A 15,924-nucleotide genomic window follows, 5' to 3' on the forward strand; every position below is an offset into this window, starting at 1 on the left:
CTTCTTAAATTGTTAACTTTATTACATTACATAAATACACATTTCTACAGAGAACAACAATATAAACACCAACAACTAATGTCAAATTACAATCGTAACTATTTCTTTATACGTTTGTTTATCACAGCTCTTTTTACACGTCGATATGAAATTTCTAATTACCTGCAAATACAAGAAAAAACATGACAACAATGCGACTCCCGCTACTACTTCTCGGAACTGGGGCCCATCCCTTAACGTCACTATGGTCAGAAATAATGGATTGGATACCAATGCCATACAACTGATGCTACCCAATATGTACCACATAATATTAAATGAGACGTGATGTTGGTAATGTAGGTACCTCACTAATCAGCCTTATTCCGTAGGTTGCGCCGCGCTAACGTTTCCATCGAGATCTTGGTGAACTCTTCCTGCATGCTCGTTTGTGTCTTCTCGATCAGGGCTCCGATGTCGTCCTTCGACATACCTTCAGTCTCGATCATGGGCAGAATCGATACGATAAACTCGCCTGTAAATAAGAGAATTTAACAAATTAATTAAGGCAACATGGACCAGACAAGTCGCGGCATCGCAATGACTTCTAATGTTATGGGGTAAGTAAGGTATGTTTACTAGCAGATCATATTTTTTTATAGGAATTAATGCAATGCAATTGCGCCGATCCCACAATAATTGGGAGCAAACAGAGCAGGAAGAAAAAGAATGCAAAGCAATGATTTCTATGCAGGAGGTAACCGTTATTTATCATCAGTGGTTACGCGGAGCTAGGTACCTGAGTTTAACCTAAACCTTGTTCCTTGCAAATTGCACAACAAGGTAAAATGTTGTAGGATGTTTTATGAATGGGGCCGCAAACAATTTCAATGGCCATTTCCATAGAAAGCAACCCGCGGCAGGTAAAACCGGTTTCAATGCCAAACAAGTCAATCACCCACCTGAGCCGAATCTCTGTCGCTTTCCGTCCAGGTAGTGGTACTTGGACACAACCACGGGTTGTATGGGAGCCCCTGCGTCCATCGCCACGTGGAACGCTCCCTTGCGTAACGGCAGCAATTTGTCACCGGAGTGCCGAGTGCCCTCAGGGAATAGCAGCAATTTTCGCTGTAAAAAAAGGATAAGAAAAAAAGCTTAATTTTATGATGAAAATTGTTTTAGGTGAGTAAAATGAGAAGAAGATTTATGCATTTGCATATTTACTTCATTGTTAGCGAAAAATTGCACATAATATTAAACGTACATTCCTATCTAATGTACATGAGGTAGGTTACCTAGCGCTATATTTTCAAAAATACTAAGTATAAATTATACATCCAAGAATAAATGTAGGTATGTACCTACCTATTCTTGATTTAATAAATTTTATAAATACGGACATAGTTTAATAAAACAAATAGAATTTTTAATTAATTTATATACTACTCTTAATTTATAAATTATAATTTTTTGTTATTTTCATAGTATTCTTAATTAATTTAGGAATACTTCAAAAGTTCTAAGAATAATTAGGTACTTCTTGCATTTATCTTAAATGTTCCAATTGTTAGTTTTTGTTTGGGAATCGTCAAATATTTCCTTAAAATAATTTAAGCTCGGAACACGACAAATTATTATCTACTTTTTGAATATCATGTAGTTTTCAAATATATAAATCTAAGTACTTGGGTATAATATTATTTAGTCTGATGTGGGTAAAGCCTGTACACAGGTTAACGAGGCGAGGATTGAGGGACCATAAAAGAACCAAAGAGATGGCATTGCTTTAATTATTTAAATTACAGTACTTTTTCTCAAAACTGCAAAAACAAAACTTGAATTCTAAACTTCTTTTGCATGGTAAAGAAATGTTGCTAAGGAGTCACCTTGGCCTTAGTCACGAAGTCTTTTATCGATGAACCTTCCAGTTAGGTAAGTGGTAGTTAAAATGCTAATTTGACATTGTAGTTTTCGCGAATACTTCTGGTTAATCTAATTTCTAAAATATTACAAAACATGGTCAACATGGTGGCAAGTTATAACTATCTAGGGTGGGCTGCGAGATTTATAGGAAGGGTTACCGAGACCCTGGACACAAACCACGTTATTATAAAACGTGGTTTTAAAAAAGTACCAGCTTTTGTACCACCTTTAAACCACCGTCCCGAACAAAATCAGTGGACTAAAGCTATTACTAAAGCGGGTACTTCTTAAAACCACGATTTATAATATGGTGGAAAAGGTTTCAAGAGGAATAAAGATAGGTTTTAAAGGAAAAATACCAGAAAGGGGATATCCACAAAGATCCTCAGTGAACATTTAACTATAACCGTTATTCACACCTACTACTCATTATAGGTCAATAACCGAGTACTAAAAAAACATTATTGAGTACTGATGTAATTATTCCATTTATACGCAAGCATTCCGCATTTATTTTGCTTTATATACAATATACGATTTAGATTACGCTGGCTGGTACAACGAACTCTTGTTTTGAATACGACATCAATAAAACTGGGTCTGCTTCAACGTCTATATAATTATGTAAGTAAGTGTAAGCACGACACTATTATACGTACCTAAACTATTGTCCAAGATTGCAACATCGATTTTGAAAACAGGAACTAGAAAGACCAGAGGTGCCGCACTATTCTTGTAGAGTGTCAGCTTGTTGTAATTAAGTAATAAATACAAACGTTAACTGTGTCTATCTGCCTACCTCAATTTCAGGTCAACGCACATAGGGTATTTTTTATCCGGCTGCGGGAAGTAATTCCCTCGGGAATAGAACGAAACCGCTGGCGGTAGTTAATTATTCCTATATAGATAATCTAAGTTATAATGATGAGTGATAAAATCTAGGCATTGTTGTGCATTTTAATGTCAACTTAATTGCATATCCAACGATGTTTTTGCTGGGTAGACAAGTTTTATCAAATACAAAATACAACGCACATATCTAACTATGTCATTAGTAAGACAAACGTTAACTTTTAACCTGTAAACATATTGTATGGGCATTGTTTTAGTTTTTGTACTATATTGCCCTTTATTTACCTGTACCAGTACCAGGGAACGGAAAATTCTTTGTTGTCGTCCGTACCGACCAGGATATTTACACATACTTATCAAATGTTAGCTTAGAAATGTACATGCTCGTTAATTTTAGAAGGAAGAGGTATACGTACGTATTGTGTACGCCAGCTCATTCCTAGCGATTAGATCATATGGTATGACGAAATGCGCCGTAAAACAACAGAAGTACAAGGTCTCATTGTTTGCAAAACTAACATAGATACGATACATAGGTATATGTATAGTCTTACAGGAAAACGCGCTGGTCCTTGCACACGAATATATATTGACTTATGACTTTGAACTCATTTTGGAAAGCGATTTGATATCGAAAATGCTTTATCTAAGTATCTAGGAGGAAACCGGAAAGTTAAAAATTGTAGTCTCATAAATTTTCTCGATAAAGATAACAACGGTGTAAATTCCTGTGAATATGTACCTTTGCTCTGTTATTTTGATGAGTAATGGAGCTAATACTATGATTAGATCGTGTTACTGGTAATCCTTCAACTTTGATATAAAGACAAGAAATCAACTAGACAAATATAGGATTCAATTCAGCGCAATCCATGGAAAGCTACATCTATGGTTAAAACAAGCTGTATTTTTTAAGGTTCATGCAATGTTACCTTGTGATTCTTAATAGCATCGACTTGCTTGTTGAGCGCATCGCGTGCAGTTTGTGCGCCTCTGTCTATGAAAACGGTGCCCCACAGCCAAGTCGCAGTGCCGAATGGTACAAGGTACTGCAACGATCGTTTCGCTACCACCGTACACCGGGACATGAGCGGCCATATAATTGCTAGAGCTAAAAACAAAAAAAAAGGTTCGTCAGTTCGGCTTCAAAAGAGGTCAAAACATAACTTGACCTAAGGCCCAAGTTCAGGACAACAATTACTAAGAATTTTACGACCAGTTATCAAAGTTAACAGTTGCATAAAGAAAAGCGGACGTATATGATGAAAATGGGCCTAACAAAATTTCATCAAATCTTAGTCACACATTAAGAAACTTCCAATTGCATAACAGGCCAGTAAACCACTAGCATACTTTCTATTTCGGACAGTTACCGACCGGAAATAAATATTCATTTAATTGTTTACGTTGGCTATGCTATGCTCGAAAATTTGATGGTATTTCTTCTCTTACATAGTGCAAGTACTGTGTACCTACATCTAGTGAATGGATATGAATAGCATTCAGTATTAGTCACGACAATCACTGACAGCCAGTTTCTTCATCAAAAGTTAAAGCCAAAGTAAAAGTCAAAGTAATGTCTAAAGTTAAAGTAACGGTCAAATTCAATTTTTCTATTAGTTTTGCTGTCACTTTAGCCTTGAAAAAACGAATTTGACTGTTACTTTTACTTTAGACATTACTTTAACTTTAACTTTTGATGAAGAAACTGGCCGTTAGTGAGGTGATTGTAGCGTAGCTTTCATAGAAATGATAACAGTCCGTAAATGAATTTAAACTACCTACCTAGCTACGACATTAGCTTGTTTTTTTAGATTAGATAGTTTTATTTTAGTTAAAAAAATGGGACGTACCTAAGTATATAAGGCAGTGCAGGGCTTTCATTAATTGCAGAATATTGGTTTTCAAAATAACAGTATTAATATATATTTTTTAATATAATTACCTAAGCAGATGTAAGCAGGGTCTAGTTTTAGCTTATAACAAATCTTTCGACATGGCTCGGGACTGGGGAAAAGTAGCTTTTCTTTCAGCCCAATTTTCTCGTTCGATATTATACTTAATTTATCAGCTCTGTTTGCTATAGTCGAAATGAAAAAAAAATAAGCTGACAAAAGAGCTGCAAGCTAACGAAAAACAGCATCGTTATCTTTTTAATATCAAATACCACCCACACCCACATGCATGCTTTTATCAAGGATAATTTGGAGCCACTGATAACAGTTCGAAAACAATATTTGGATATAATATTTGCAAGTCAGAGTATGGCTTAAGTGATAAAATGTTAATAAAATCCGTTTTGTTTTCTACATATTCTAAAGAGCTGACCATAAACTTGAAACTTTAACATATTAAATTGGAAAATTAGGGGCCTGGTTTTTTCGAGAGCAGGATGTGATCTGTAGATAGGTAGGTACTTCTAATGGCCGTTATGTTTCTTGACTGCGGAAATTGTCAAGATAAGGTTTAGAATGGGGCTAATACCTGATTATTTTGTCAGATGCATCAGTAAAGACATTTAAACACTTGATTACCTAAGGTGATTGTCACTTTTCCGTTATTTACTATGTAAAAATATGATATAAGTGCGGATATTTTCTCTGACAAGTTTACACAGTCAATTATATTAATTTCATAAATCAGTTTTGTACTTAACAGCATAAATGTTCGCTATGTCAACTCCATATCAATTTAATTGTACAATTTATTTTGTAAACACGAAGCACGTCGCTGATCACGCGTGTTTACGCAGGATGGTCATAAAGCATGAGCTATTCATCAAACCTACCAATGTGTACAAAATATTCACATTATAAGTACTAATTGCTGTAATAAATGCCTACCATGTAGGTGGGTTCCTATGTGTTTCTTGAGACCTATATAGTTAGTACGATCAGTATCTAACTTGAATGTCACGACTGAAATTCTCATTCTCATACTTTTACTTCGTAGATTTACTTCCGTACTAGATATGCCAATCGCAATACTAACATAAGTACTTGCACATAAATATGAGATGTTTTTTGCCTGTACCTATCTACAAACATTACTGCTATGATTGTCAGAGCATGATCAGTCATTGTAAAAAAAGATTTTCTATCGTAAATAATGGCCTGTGACAGGTAATGTAAATTACAATGTAAATGCCTCATTTACTGTAATCACACAATTTTTATAATAGAGACAAAACTCTCTTGTATCATGATAAGACCGGAAAATATTATGTCTGTATATTCACAATTACATTGTTATTACTACTATTACAATAAAATATAGGTACATTAAGTAAGTATATACATAACTATAAAAACTATACATATAACTGTAAAAAAACCATTGCTCAAAACTGAAATTTTCCCGCTATTATAGAAAAATGCTGGAATAAGACAAACAGCGATGGCCCATGTATTTTCCTTGAACTTTTCCTGGTTTAGGGATGATTCGAAAACTCAGACAAAGTTCAGAATGAAAAATATTTCTTCTTTCATGTGTTACCTACACCTACACGATACTTTTGCTAAAGCAAACTTTGACGTTACCACAAAATGACAAACACTAACTATTCCCTTGTTACGACTTGACTAAACGTTATAATTAAATGTTCGTTTACATTTAAATATAAAATACTACATACCATAAAGATCCAGGGCACTTTGATGGTTCAGTAACACCACCGCTCCCCGACTATTGTCCACATTTTCTAGACCCCTCACTGTCCACCGAAGACCGAGTATCTTCGCGAAACACCTCAGGAAGAATGCTGGTATTCTGAAAATTTATATTTTTAACGTTTTAAAATCTTTAGCTTGTGCTGCCTCTGTCTATTAAACTTTCGGGCTATAAATTGTTCCAGTGTAAAAATACGTATTGTAGTTTCGGGGCTACCACAACCAAGAGTGGGTGGGAAGGTGGGAACGCGAAATATGAAGATTTTTAGGCATTCTTTCCTTATTTCTTTAGGCTATCTCTGCTAAGAAAACTATCACTTTTTAAAACCAAATGTCATATTTTGAGGGTCGCTGTGTAGAAAAAGAAAACTGCCTCAGATCACCTTAGAATAGTAAAAAATACCGGCTTTAAGATTGTTTGGACCTAGAAATAAGATAAGTCGGTAGGTACTACTTTTATAATACGGTGGTTGATGATCAACTTTGGGTGATCGATAGCATGATAAGTAGAAAGTGTAGGTAGGTGACTAGGTACACAATAATAAAATTATAAACGAGCTCTTATCTAATTGGTAATTAACATGTTTGCCACGGCCGCGCCTTCAACTTTATTTAATTTCACTAATTGCAATGAGCGCTTGCATCAGTCATATCAGTTCCGTTTCACGATAATTATGCTAGTTTACAAACAACAATAGTTATGGAAAGTTAATAATAATTATTATATGGTCATTTTTGGACGTATTGAGTCCTACTGCTGTTACCTGCATTGCAGAGACCATATCAGGCGTATAAAGAATGCAGATTCTCATTATCGCAGATCAAATTATGATATTGTCTTTTAGCATCCGTAGCGATTATTTCACCACCTTTTTCGATATTTTTGCTGTTATATCAGTAATTACCAGAAACTATTATATGTTTGTATGTAGGAGTTTTATTCGAATAATTAAGGGTAGATTGTCGAAACCAAAAAGGTTTGCTATCGTTACGATACTTTTTTTCGGACTTTGCTTTACTGTAGCCAGGTACAAAGGACACTTTTTCTTCTATAATCATGTCACGTCTAGGAAGGCCATTGCCACTGGTATCTGACAAGGCATTGTTTCAAAATGCGTCCCCGGTTACAGTTTACACTTACATAACCGGAGCAACGGTACCTACCTGCTTTTATACGAAATAATGATTGAACAGTTTTTTTTCAAAAGGTTTGCAGTTTTTTTGCTCTCTGTACTGGCTGGTTATTCCACAAATATGGTTCGAGGTGCAAAACCTCTTTACGACTGTTCTACGTATAAAAAAATATTCTAAATATAGGTACTTATATTAGAATCCATTGTAACAAGATACCTACTCATTTATGAAATATACATTTTTCAAATACAATTAGGTACTCTTATGTAGCAGGAACGTTACGTTAGTATTAACGTCATGAATGTGGTTTATCGCGAATGAAGGAAACCAATTACAATAATAATATGTCTGAAACACGAGCGTATGTAAAGATAGGTACCTACCTAGCTACGATTTTGTTTTTAGATGTAACTTACATTAAACTAATTAAACTTTAACCTCAGGCTACTTTATCTGATAGAATCTAATGCTGGAACTTCCTCGTTTTTGTTATGCTCCATCGATATTAATAGGTCTGTATTTATTTACCGAGTCATTCTTTCGTTTATCTGAATTCTTTTCACTGCAATCGAAACGTTAGGTATCGATCCTTATCTTATTTTACTACGGTCTAAAAACTATTAAATTCTGAACGATCTTCGCATTTGACCGTGAACATCAATGTGATAAGACAATCAGCATTTTTCAGCATCGACAACCTACAGTTATTGAAGTATGATTAATGTTAAATTAAATGTGAATTCGGTTAAGTACCCACAAGTTTTTCACGAAACGTAGGTAGCTATTTAAAGGCGGGTCTACGTCAGACGAACCGACCGGCCTTAATAATCTGTGACCAAACTAACAATGGAAATGAAAAATAACTGTAATGCACACCAAATACTTAGGCAACTATTTTAATCTTATCAATATGTATTTTATTGCAGAGTTATGAAAGTGTAATTCAAACGACACACAGTTTATGGCCTTCAATATTGTTTGAATTAAGCCAGACATGAAAAAAATACTAAATAGCTATTATTGCAACACAATACTGAAAGTAGTTTTAATGAGAATGCGATATAAGTCTGCATAAAAAATATTACGTAAAATAAAATCATATAGGATAGGTAGATAGGTACTTACAGTGCATTTCTAGGATCAAATGGTTTGATCAACATAAGTGGCACTGGAGCTGTGGCGAATATCAGCGACATTACTGTAAACAATGTGAACTGGAACAAAAAACTTCATTAGATACAACTGCCAATGTTTGTTACAGATATCGGTCTCATCATACACATTGGATTGATAACACTCCTCGTATTTGAGATTATTAAGTAATTTTTAATTTGGTGAGGTAGGCCTTTATGCTGTGCTGTTATTTGCACAACATTTTTTTACTTAGATACGAAACCTGTGCTATGTGCGTCAGATTTTTTTACTTGGATACAAATTCATAAGAATAATTAACAGATCAATTAATAAGATTAATACCTATAATAAATCGGATATCTAGGTACTCTTTCATTACCACTATCTACTGTCTTAAGTCCGATGGATTCTAAAGTCCACAGATAAATTTTCATCTGATAATGTAGATTTATACATTTATCGGAACATTTATTAATCCCCATTTTTAATTTCGGACACTAATCAATTTAACGATAAGGCACAGGATGCAATTAAGTAATTTAAAATTGTTACCTTAATATAATATCTGGCCATAGAACTGATTGTGAAGAGTATGATGAGAAGTGCCATCACGCACCCGAAAACGACGTTGGCCGACATTTTTACTTCTTCTGGGAATACCTAGAACAACACAGTCCAAATGATTTTTGTTGACACATCTAAAACACAAACAAATTATATTAGACACATTGACTATCATGCAGATTATATGGGCGGCATCGTGCCATCCCGTTGCGATAAAAGTCTCCGGGAGAACTGAGCACTTAATTGATAACAGTCAGAGATATGGTTGTTACCCACTACGTAATTGTCCTTATTTTGCGAACACAACTACAAGAAGCGAGACTTCGCGTTCCTTTATAAAACTGCGAGTGAATGTGTAGCACCCGGTACTTGGTTCTATTTGGTAAGAGGCACCGCTGATTGTGATTGTTACCGACTGGACTGGATACTACAAAGAACTATCAAATCGGTTAGCAGTCTATAGGTACCTACGTATAGTACGATATACATGAAGACATAGGTACCTACCCTTATTCAAATAAACCTATCTTCAAATAGTTGTAACAGAAAGTCGTATTTGTTAAACTAATTATAATTGGAACAGTTGAACTGATTTGGCTGACTTGGTGAGGAACTAGCTTAGAAACCAAGAGATTAACATAGAATACTTTTTATCCCCATCCATACCTATAAGTACTTAGGTATAAGTAGTAGTTAATGCAAATACATATTGATAAACTATTTAATAAGATTAAACGCGCACCTTTGTAGCCCGGTGGCTAGGTACAATAGGTACAGGTGTACTAACTACATATTTTGTACTATCCGAGAGTACTGAAGAAAAACATATGTAATGTTCGTAGTCGTGATTTAGAATACTGCAAAAACAAAACGCTTCTTTTTATATAAACATTCGCTCATTGAACTTAGAATAAATAACCGGTTTCAGTAGGTATTTAAAATATTATAGCGTCTACTTTTTCCTCGAGCCTAGTTTGTCATCCAAAGTGCGAAGTCACATCTTACTTAAGGACTTTGGACCTTGGACTATGACAGCCACAATGACGCGTTCTAGTCATCACAATATTACGCCAATTATGTTAATTGAATCGAAAATTATAAATAAATGCGGCGGCGTTTATTTTTAGGTTTCTGTTATTCATCATGATTTGCAATTGGCCAATAGGTAAACCTTCGTGGACCATAACACGTAAAGGAACAAATAGGTAGCCTTGCAAACTCCTTGCTAGGATAAGCGCGCCAAAATAAGGCTGCGTTTCGAAAATAGAATACCTATTCGTATTGTGTCAAAATCATCGTCGAAACTAAGAACTCGAACTAAGTACTATTGTTGACTCTTGAGGACTTACAGGTGATAAATAATAATAAGGTAATTTATTCAATCATCTATATACTTAAGCCAGCCTAGTTAGAATATCAAAGCTATGTTACAGCATTTAAGTTATCCATAGTTGAACTTGTAGGTCCAAGTAAAATCTCATCACTAACTTCCCAATAAACTGACCGACCACATAAACTTATCATGAACTGCTAATTATAGGTATTTAAGTAAGAACAAAACAATCAGTATTCACTTAGTTATATTTAAGTTAACTAGATATGTTGTTCACACACGTGGTGCCTATTAATTGCAACTAGCCGGATGCAATGTTTGCTAATTAATGCATTACTCTTAATTAGTTACATTTAATATTTAGATAATGATTTGGGTATATTATTAAGGTGAAATTAAGTTCTCATTACGAACATCAAAGTTAAAAACAAAGACAAAATATTACCTATAGCGGTTCAAAATTCAGGTAACAATCCTGATTAAGTCTATAAACTATTCAATTTTGTTAACTACGTACTTATCAGAGTTATCGCTTGGAAATATTTACAATTTTAATATCGTTGCACGTGGGATCCGATAACCCTTTTGACCACTATCACGCACTCATCAATGTGATCATATGAGTACAACACAACACTGATTAGTTACCCACTTTTTCCACAGACAGGGATTACTGTAATCAAACGATACATCAGTTAGGTATTAGTTGAAGAATGTAATCAATTAATCACTTGCTCAATATGTAGTAATATTGTACCTATAGGTTTAACCTTAGCACCTAGGCAACTAAATTTATTTTTTATGACCCCTGTCTCAATATTTATCTACTTTGAAAGTTATCGCATTATCGATACTTATTAGCGTATTCGATAGCATTATTTTGTTTGCCGATCGAATTCTGCGCTTTTACCACTCATTTTGCAGCTATTAGGATCCTTTCAGAATGCAGATTCAAGGGGAGGTGGTTGTTTTGAGCTTAGTTGTACCCATTTAATTGTTATGATTGCAAGATAGGTACCTCAAATGTGGATGACTCAAAATAATGACATCCTACTTGCAGCTTTGACTACTGATGAAGGAAGACTAAGTTCGAGGAGTTTGAAACCAATTGGCAAAACTACTGGGTATCTGCACGATAGTAACTATTTAGTAATCTATGGCGATACTCTTAAACTCTTTAATTCCAAAAAGGACTTCGTATTTCCAGTTTTAATGGAACATTTGGAATTCAAGGACTTTGATAGATAAATCGATGATGTAATCTTTTTTTGTCAATTCACACCTACGATTTAGGTACTTCTTGGGGCTTGAGGTAAAAGACACAAGCAGTGGTATTTCCATAAACTGTCTTTTGAGTGTTGGATATGCGTGAGCTGTATATGATGAAAGTTCTTCCAACTTTGCCCACCTACCACACCACACACTAATTTTAAAATAAAAAGGTGGAACTTGGAGTGGGTTGTATTTTGTTACTAACTTCTTCACAGGCAAACAGCTGAACCAAATATTGATTAAATTTGGTCTGGCTATGTGGAAGTCAGTGGAAGGATGTGTGCGGCTATGTGGACACTGGATCAACTGGATGCGGTTGAATGTCAGAAGGTAATTATTTACGAGAGCATCTTCTAACCTGGAGGGATGTCTGTTGGTATCTAGACTAGTTAACGTTTGTTAAGGACATAGATCTAGCCAAGATAAACAAGTTCATGAGAATTTGATGCTATTCCCTATTGATGAATGGAAACTGTATGGAATAGGCAATTCTTACACGAAGTAGGTTTGAGGTTTGTGTGATTTTAAATTAAAAGCTGGAAAGACAGAAGCATTTTTTTTTTCTTAAAAATTGTACCTATGTAATTAGATTCAATTTTCAGCAGATGATTATTTTGCAGAAATGATAGATCTATGCGTTGACAAGGACGTCAAAGCGTTGCTTCTGAGGCACTCAATTTGGGGGTCCGATTTATTTATGCAAACGTAGGTACATTCGTACAGAAGTTATTATTGAATGTTTAATGAAAACTGTCTACTAAGATTATTATAATACACTAGGCATAGGTTAGTACCCATCTACAACAAAAACTTAGTTTTTTCTATGTTACACGCCTAAGAACTATGCCAATATAGGAACTAAATTAATACCTAATTATGGACTTATGGAAATGTTGTAGTATTCCCCACAACACCGAGTACCTAACAATCAATTTATAAGATGATTCACTTTCACTTAAAACACCACGGGTGTTCCCTTACCAAATATTAATACTAAACAATTCTTAACTCACTATTCTACTTACTTTATGGCCGTAACCTTAGATAAAAAAACACAATAATGCTTCAAACACCGTAGCAACAATTTTCTTTGAACGTAACGTTAAAAATTATTTATTGTAAATAGAAAAAGTACCTATTTTGCGGCGAAACTTAAAGACTGCGTACTCGGAGCGAGTGCATTAGTCACGCGACCTGCGCTCGGCACTACGACGACAACACTGAATGATTGTATGACTAAACTTCGGCTCGACCGACTCCTCTAAATTAAATGCACTGAGCGCGTCAGCGTAGATAAACGATAACACGTTTACGCGTGAATAGTTACAATAATACGGTAAACACAGTCAGTAGTTACTGTGTGCCAGTTTAAATTAGGTAAACTATTGACAAAAGTGTGCCTTAATTTTTGTAATAATTATTATTTTAATCATAATTTTATTTTAAGGGGTCCCGGCAAAAGCCGTGGTCTATACTGTTAAGTAATATTTTAAATTACCGAACTTTTGCACTTCATCTGAGATTGATACTTACTTCTGAGTTTGAACGCGCTCATCTCAGAAACTACCGGTACATTTAAAAATAAGTCAATGTTAGATATGGAAATATAAAAATAATCTATAATAAAAGGTTTTACATAATATAGTATGTACATTGAAAGTACCTACTTCTTATTATAAATATTCATCCACGCACCATCCACCCACACAGCCCCTGCCCCCTAAAAACCGCATCAAAATAGGTTCAGCCAACTGTGAGAAAATAGCAAACATACACACATGCAGGTCAAACTGACAGCTTCCTTTTTTTTTGTCAGGTTAATAAACCAGAAATGATCTCACACATGTGCCTAAAGAGAGTTAACTCAAAAAATCACTCCAGAAAAGATGACAAACTGATTCCTCTGTCACTGTGGGTGGCAAGTGTTTTAAAGAAAAAATTTTTTTTTGTACATAGCTAGAACCTATTTAATTTTTTTTGTTGAATGATGCTATGCATAACTCAAAAACCTAGAATTATGTGTTTACGCTTTTTAGTACTAAGTGTGCAGAATATCCAGAAGGATTGAAAAAGAGAAACAAATTACGAGTAATAATATTATATTATCATATATCTATAATCACATCACATAAATAAGTAATTACATCTACAAATTAGTAAACTAGATTTGGTGTAAGTTTAGACTTTATTACAAAATACTGTGTCCTTACAAGCATATTAAAATAAAAATTGACTGCAACACGTTTCTGTATTCAATATTTGATTTAAGAGCTCCAAAAATTGTAAAGTAAATCTGTCAAAACATTTTTTTCTTCATTGCAGTGTATCTTTCAGTGTACTCATTGTATCCTTCCAGAGATACCAGCAGCTTAGGTTCAAACAAATTGCCGTCCAGGTTAATTGTATGCATTTTAGAATCTCGAAGTAAACTTGGTCGAATAGCGTCCAAGCTTAAACAATTTTCTTCAAGTCTCAAAATTTTGAGTCTAGGCGCTTGATGCATGTCTTCACTGAGTATTGATATTTCATTTTGACTTAGATTTAGCTCGGCTGCATATAATTCTGACATTCCACTGGGTACCTCTGTTATCTTATTGTTGGACAGCTCTACCACCTCTAAGCTGTGCAGCCCCAATAACTGTGTTGGAAACTCCTTTAGCCTGTTGTTGTTCAGATACACTTGTTTCAAATTACTCAGCTTTGCAAAGGAATCCGGCAGGAATGTGATTAAGTTATTTGAAACATTGAACAACTCTAGTTTCTTCATACTACCAAGGGATTCTGGAATTGTCTCTATCCTGTTGGTATCGAGGTTGAGCTGTTTTAATAATTTAAATTTAGAAATATCATCTGGTAGGGACGTCAGTCTGTTCTTAGAGAGGTCCAGGTTTCTAAGAATTTCACTTAAATTAAGAGCTTCAATTGGAATTTCTTTCAGTTTGCAATTGGACAGTTGTAAAACACCTGTTTTCGATGCTGTTTCATAATGTTGTTTTATTCCCGAATTACCCATTTCAATGAACTCACTATAATTTCTTATTTAGAGACCACTACACAAAAAAAAATAAGTTTCAACAAGTTATTTATCGAGAGTTTACTATTGTGACTTGAATTTGTAGTTTTTTGTCTTGTTTTGAGCTGTCACATCCAAATCATTTGACTGTTTGACACTTGGACACATCACAAACATTGACATTTACTTTCTTTACGCGACGTGCTGAGTGTAAAAGTTGTAGAAATATGTAAGCGATGCTTAGCTCTACCCTCCGCTCTCCGGAGAAATCTCTATCCTGTGCAAAACTAGAACTTTCTTCGATAAAATAGTGAGTAGCTGCAGTACCTAACTACTTAGAATTATTTTTTCTATTTTATTTTAGGCAAGTTTTAGTTTTGCAATTTAGTAAACGATGATTTGCTAACTAGAAAAAATACTGAGGCAAAAGTTGCATATTAAAAGCTACAAAGACTTTTGATGTCGCTGTAAATATCGTAAGTAAAAGTTTTCGTGTGCGACTTATAATTAAATCCATTCAAACTCAAATAATAAAAAAATGAAAACTACTTATAATTTATTATTTCTATTTTTTCTATTTGATTCTAGGCAAGTTTTAGTTTAGTAAACGATGATTTGTTTACTGGAAAAAATACTGAGGCGAAAGTTGCATATTAAAAGCTACAAAGACTTTTGATGTCGCTGTAAATATCTTAAGTAAAAGTTTTCGTGTGTGACTTATTATTAATTCCATTCAAACTGAAATAAAGAAAAATGAAGACCGGGATTGAGCGTCCTCCAGGCCTCATTTCTCACACAGTTTACCGACGTTAGAGAAATACAAGCAGTGTAGAAAGGCACTTCGGCTTTTTTCGGTCACTTTTCCTCTCTAGCTATATTCCTTTATCATTGGCTCCACTTTCACGTATACCTCTCCAAAGAACTTTTCAAATAGTGATGAGGATGAACATGTGGGTGTGGAGGGGCACTTATAACTAGCTCGAGACCAGTCGAGCAGTCGATACTTATTTATTGACTAATGTACTAAAAGTGCACAATAATTATTTTAATGA

The 15,924-nt window shown here is 34.6% G+C and overlaps 2 protein-coding genes across 4 annotated transcripts; both read right to left on the minus strand.

Annotated features, from left to right (window-relative positions):
• Window position 1: 1 nt before the first annotated feature.
• Window positions 2–13,149, minus strand: LOC110369827 (1-acyl-sn-glycerol-3-phosphate acyltransferase alpha). 3 transcript variants are annotated; one of them, XM_021325517.3, is made up of 8 exons: window positions 12,995–13,149; window positions 9,243–9,350; window positions 8,682–8,770; window positions 6,389–6,522; window positions 3,687–3,865; window positions 942–1,107; window positions 347–514; window positions 2–162 (listed from the first exon to the last, which is right to left on the minus strand). In XM_021325517.3, exons 2-7 carry the CDS (start codon window positions 9,327–9,329, stop codon window positions 351–353), a joined length of 819 nt encoding a protein of 272 aa, XP_021181192.1. In that variant the 5' UTR covers window positions 9,330–9,350; window positions 12,995–13,149; the 3' UTR covers window positions 2–162; window positions 347–350. The 3 variants fall into 3 exon arrangements, with proteins under 3 accessions (XP_021181192.1, XP_063890650.1, XP_021181278.1); XM_064034580.1 differs by having other exon boundaries at window positions 2–514; XM_021325603.3 differs by having other exon boundaries at window positions 2–514; window positions 12,885–13,028.
• Window positions 13,150–13,941: 792 nt separating this feature from the next.
• LOC110370547 (leucine-rich repeat-containing protein 57) lies at window positions 13,942–15,032 on the minus strand. Its single transcript, XM_021326400.3, has one exon. The coding sequence runs from the start codon at window positions 14,870–14,872 to the stop codon at window positions 14,156–14,158; it is 717 nt and encodes a 238-aa protein (XP_021182075.1). The 5' UTR covers window positions 14,873–15,032; the 3' UTR covers window positions 13,942–14,155.
• Window positions 15,033–15,924: the final 892 nt, after the last annotated feature.

This window comes from Helicoverpa armigera, chromosome 5 (genome assembly GCF_030705265.1).
Source record: "Helicoverpa armigera isolate CAAS_96S chromosome 5, ASM3070526v1, whole genome shotgun sequence".
NCBI classification, from domain to species: domain Eukaryota; kingdom Metazoa; phylum Arthropoda; class Insecta; order Lepidoptera; family Noctuidae; genus Helicoverpa; species Helicoverpa armigera.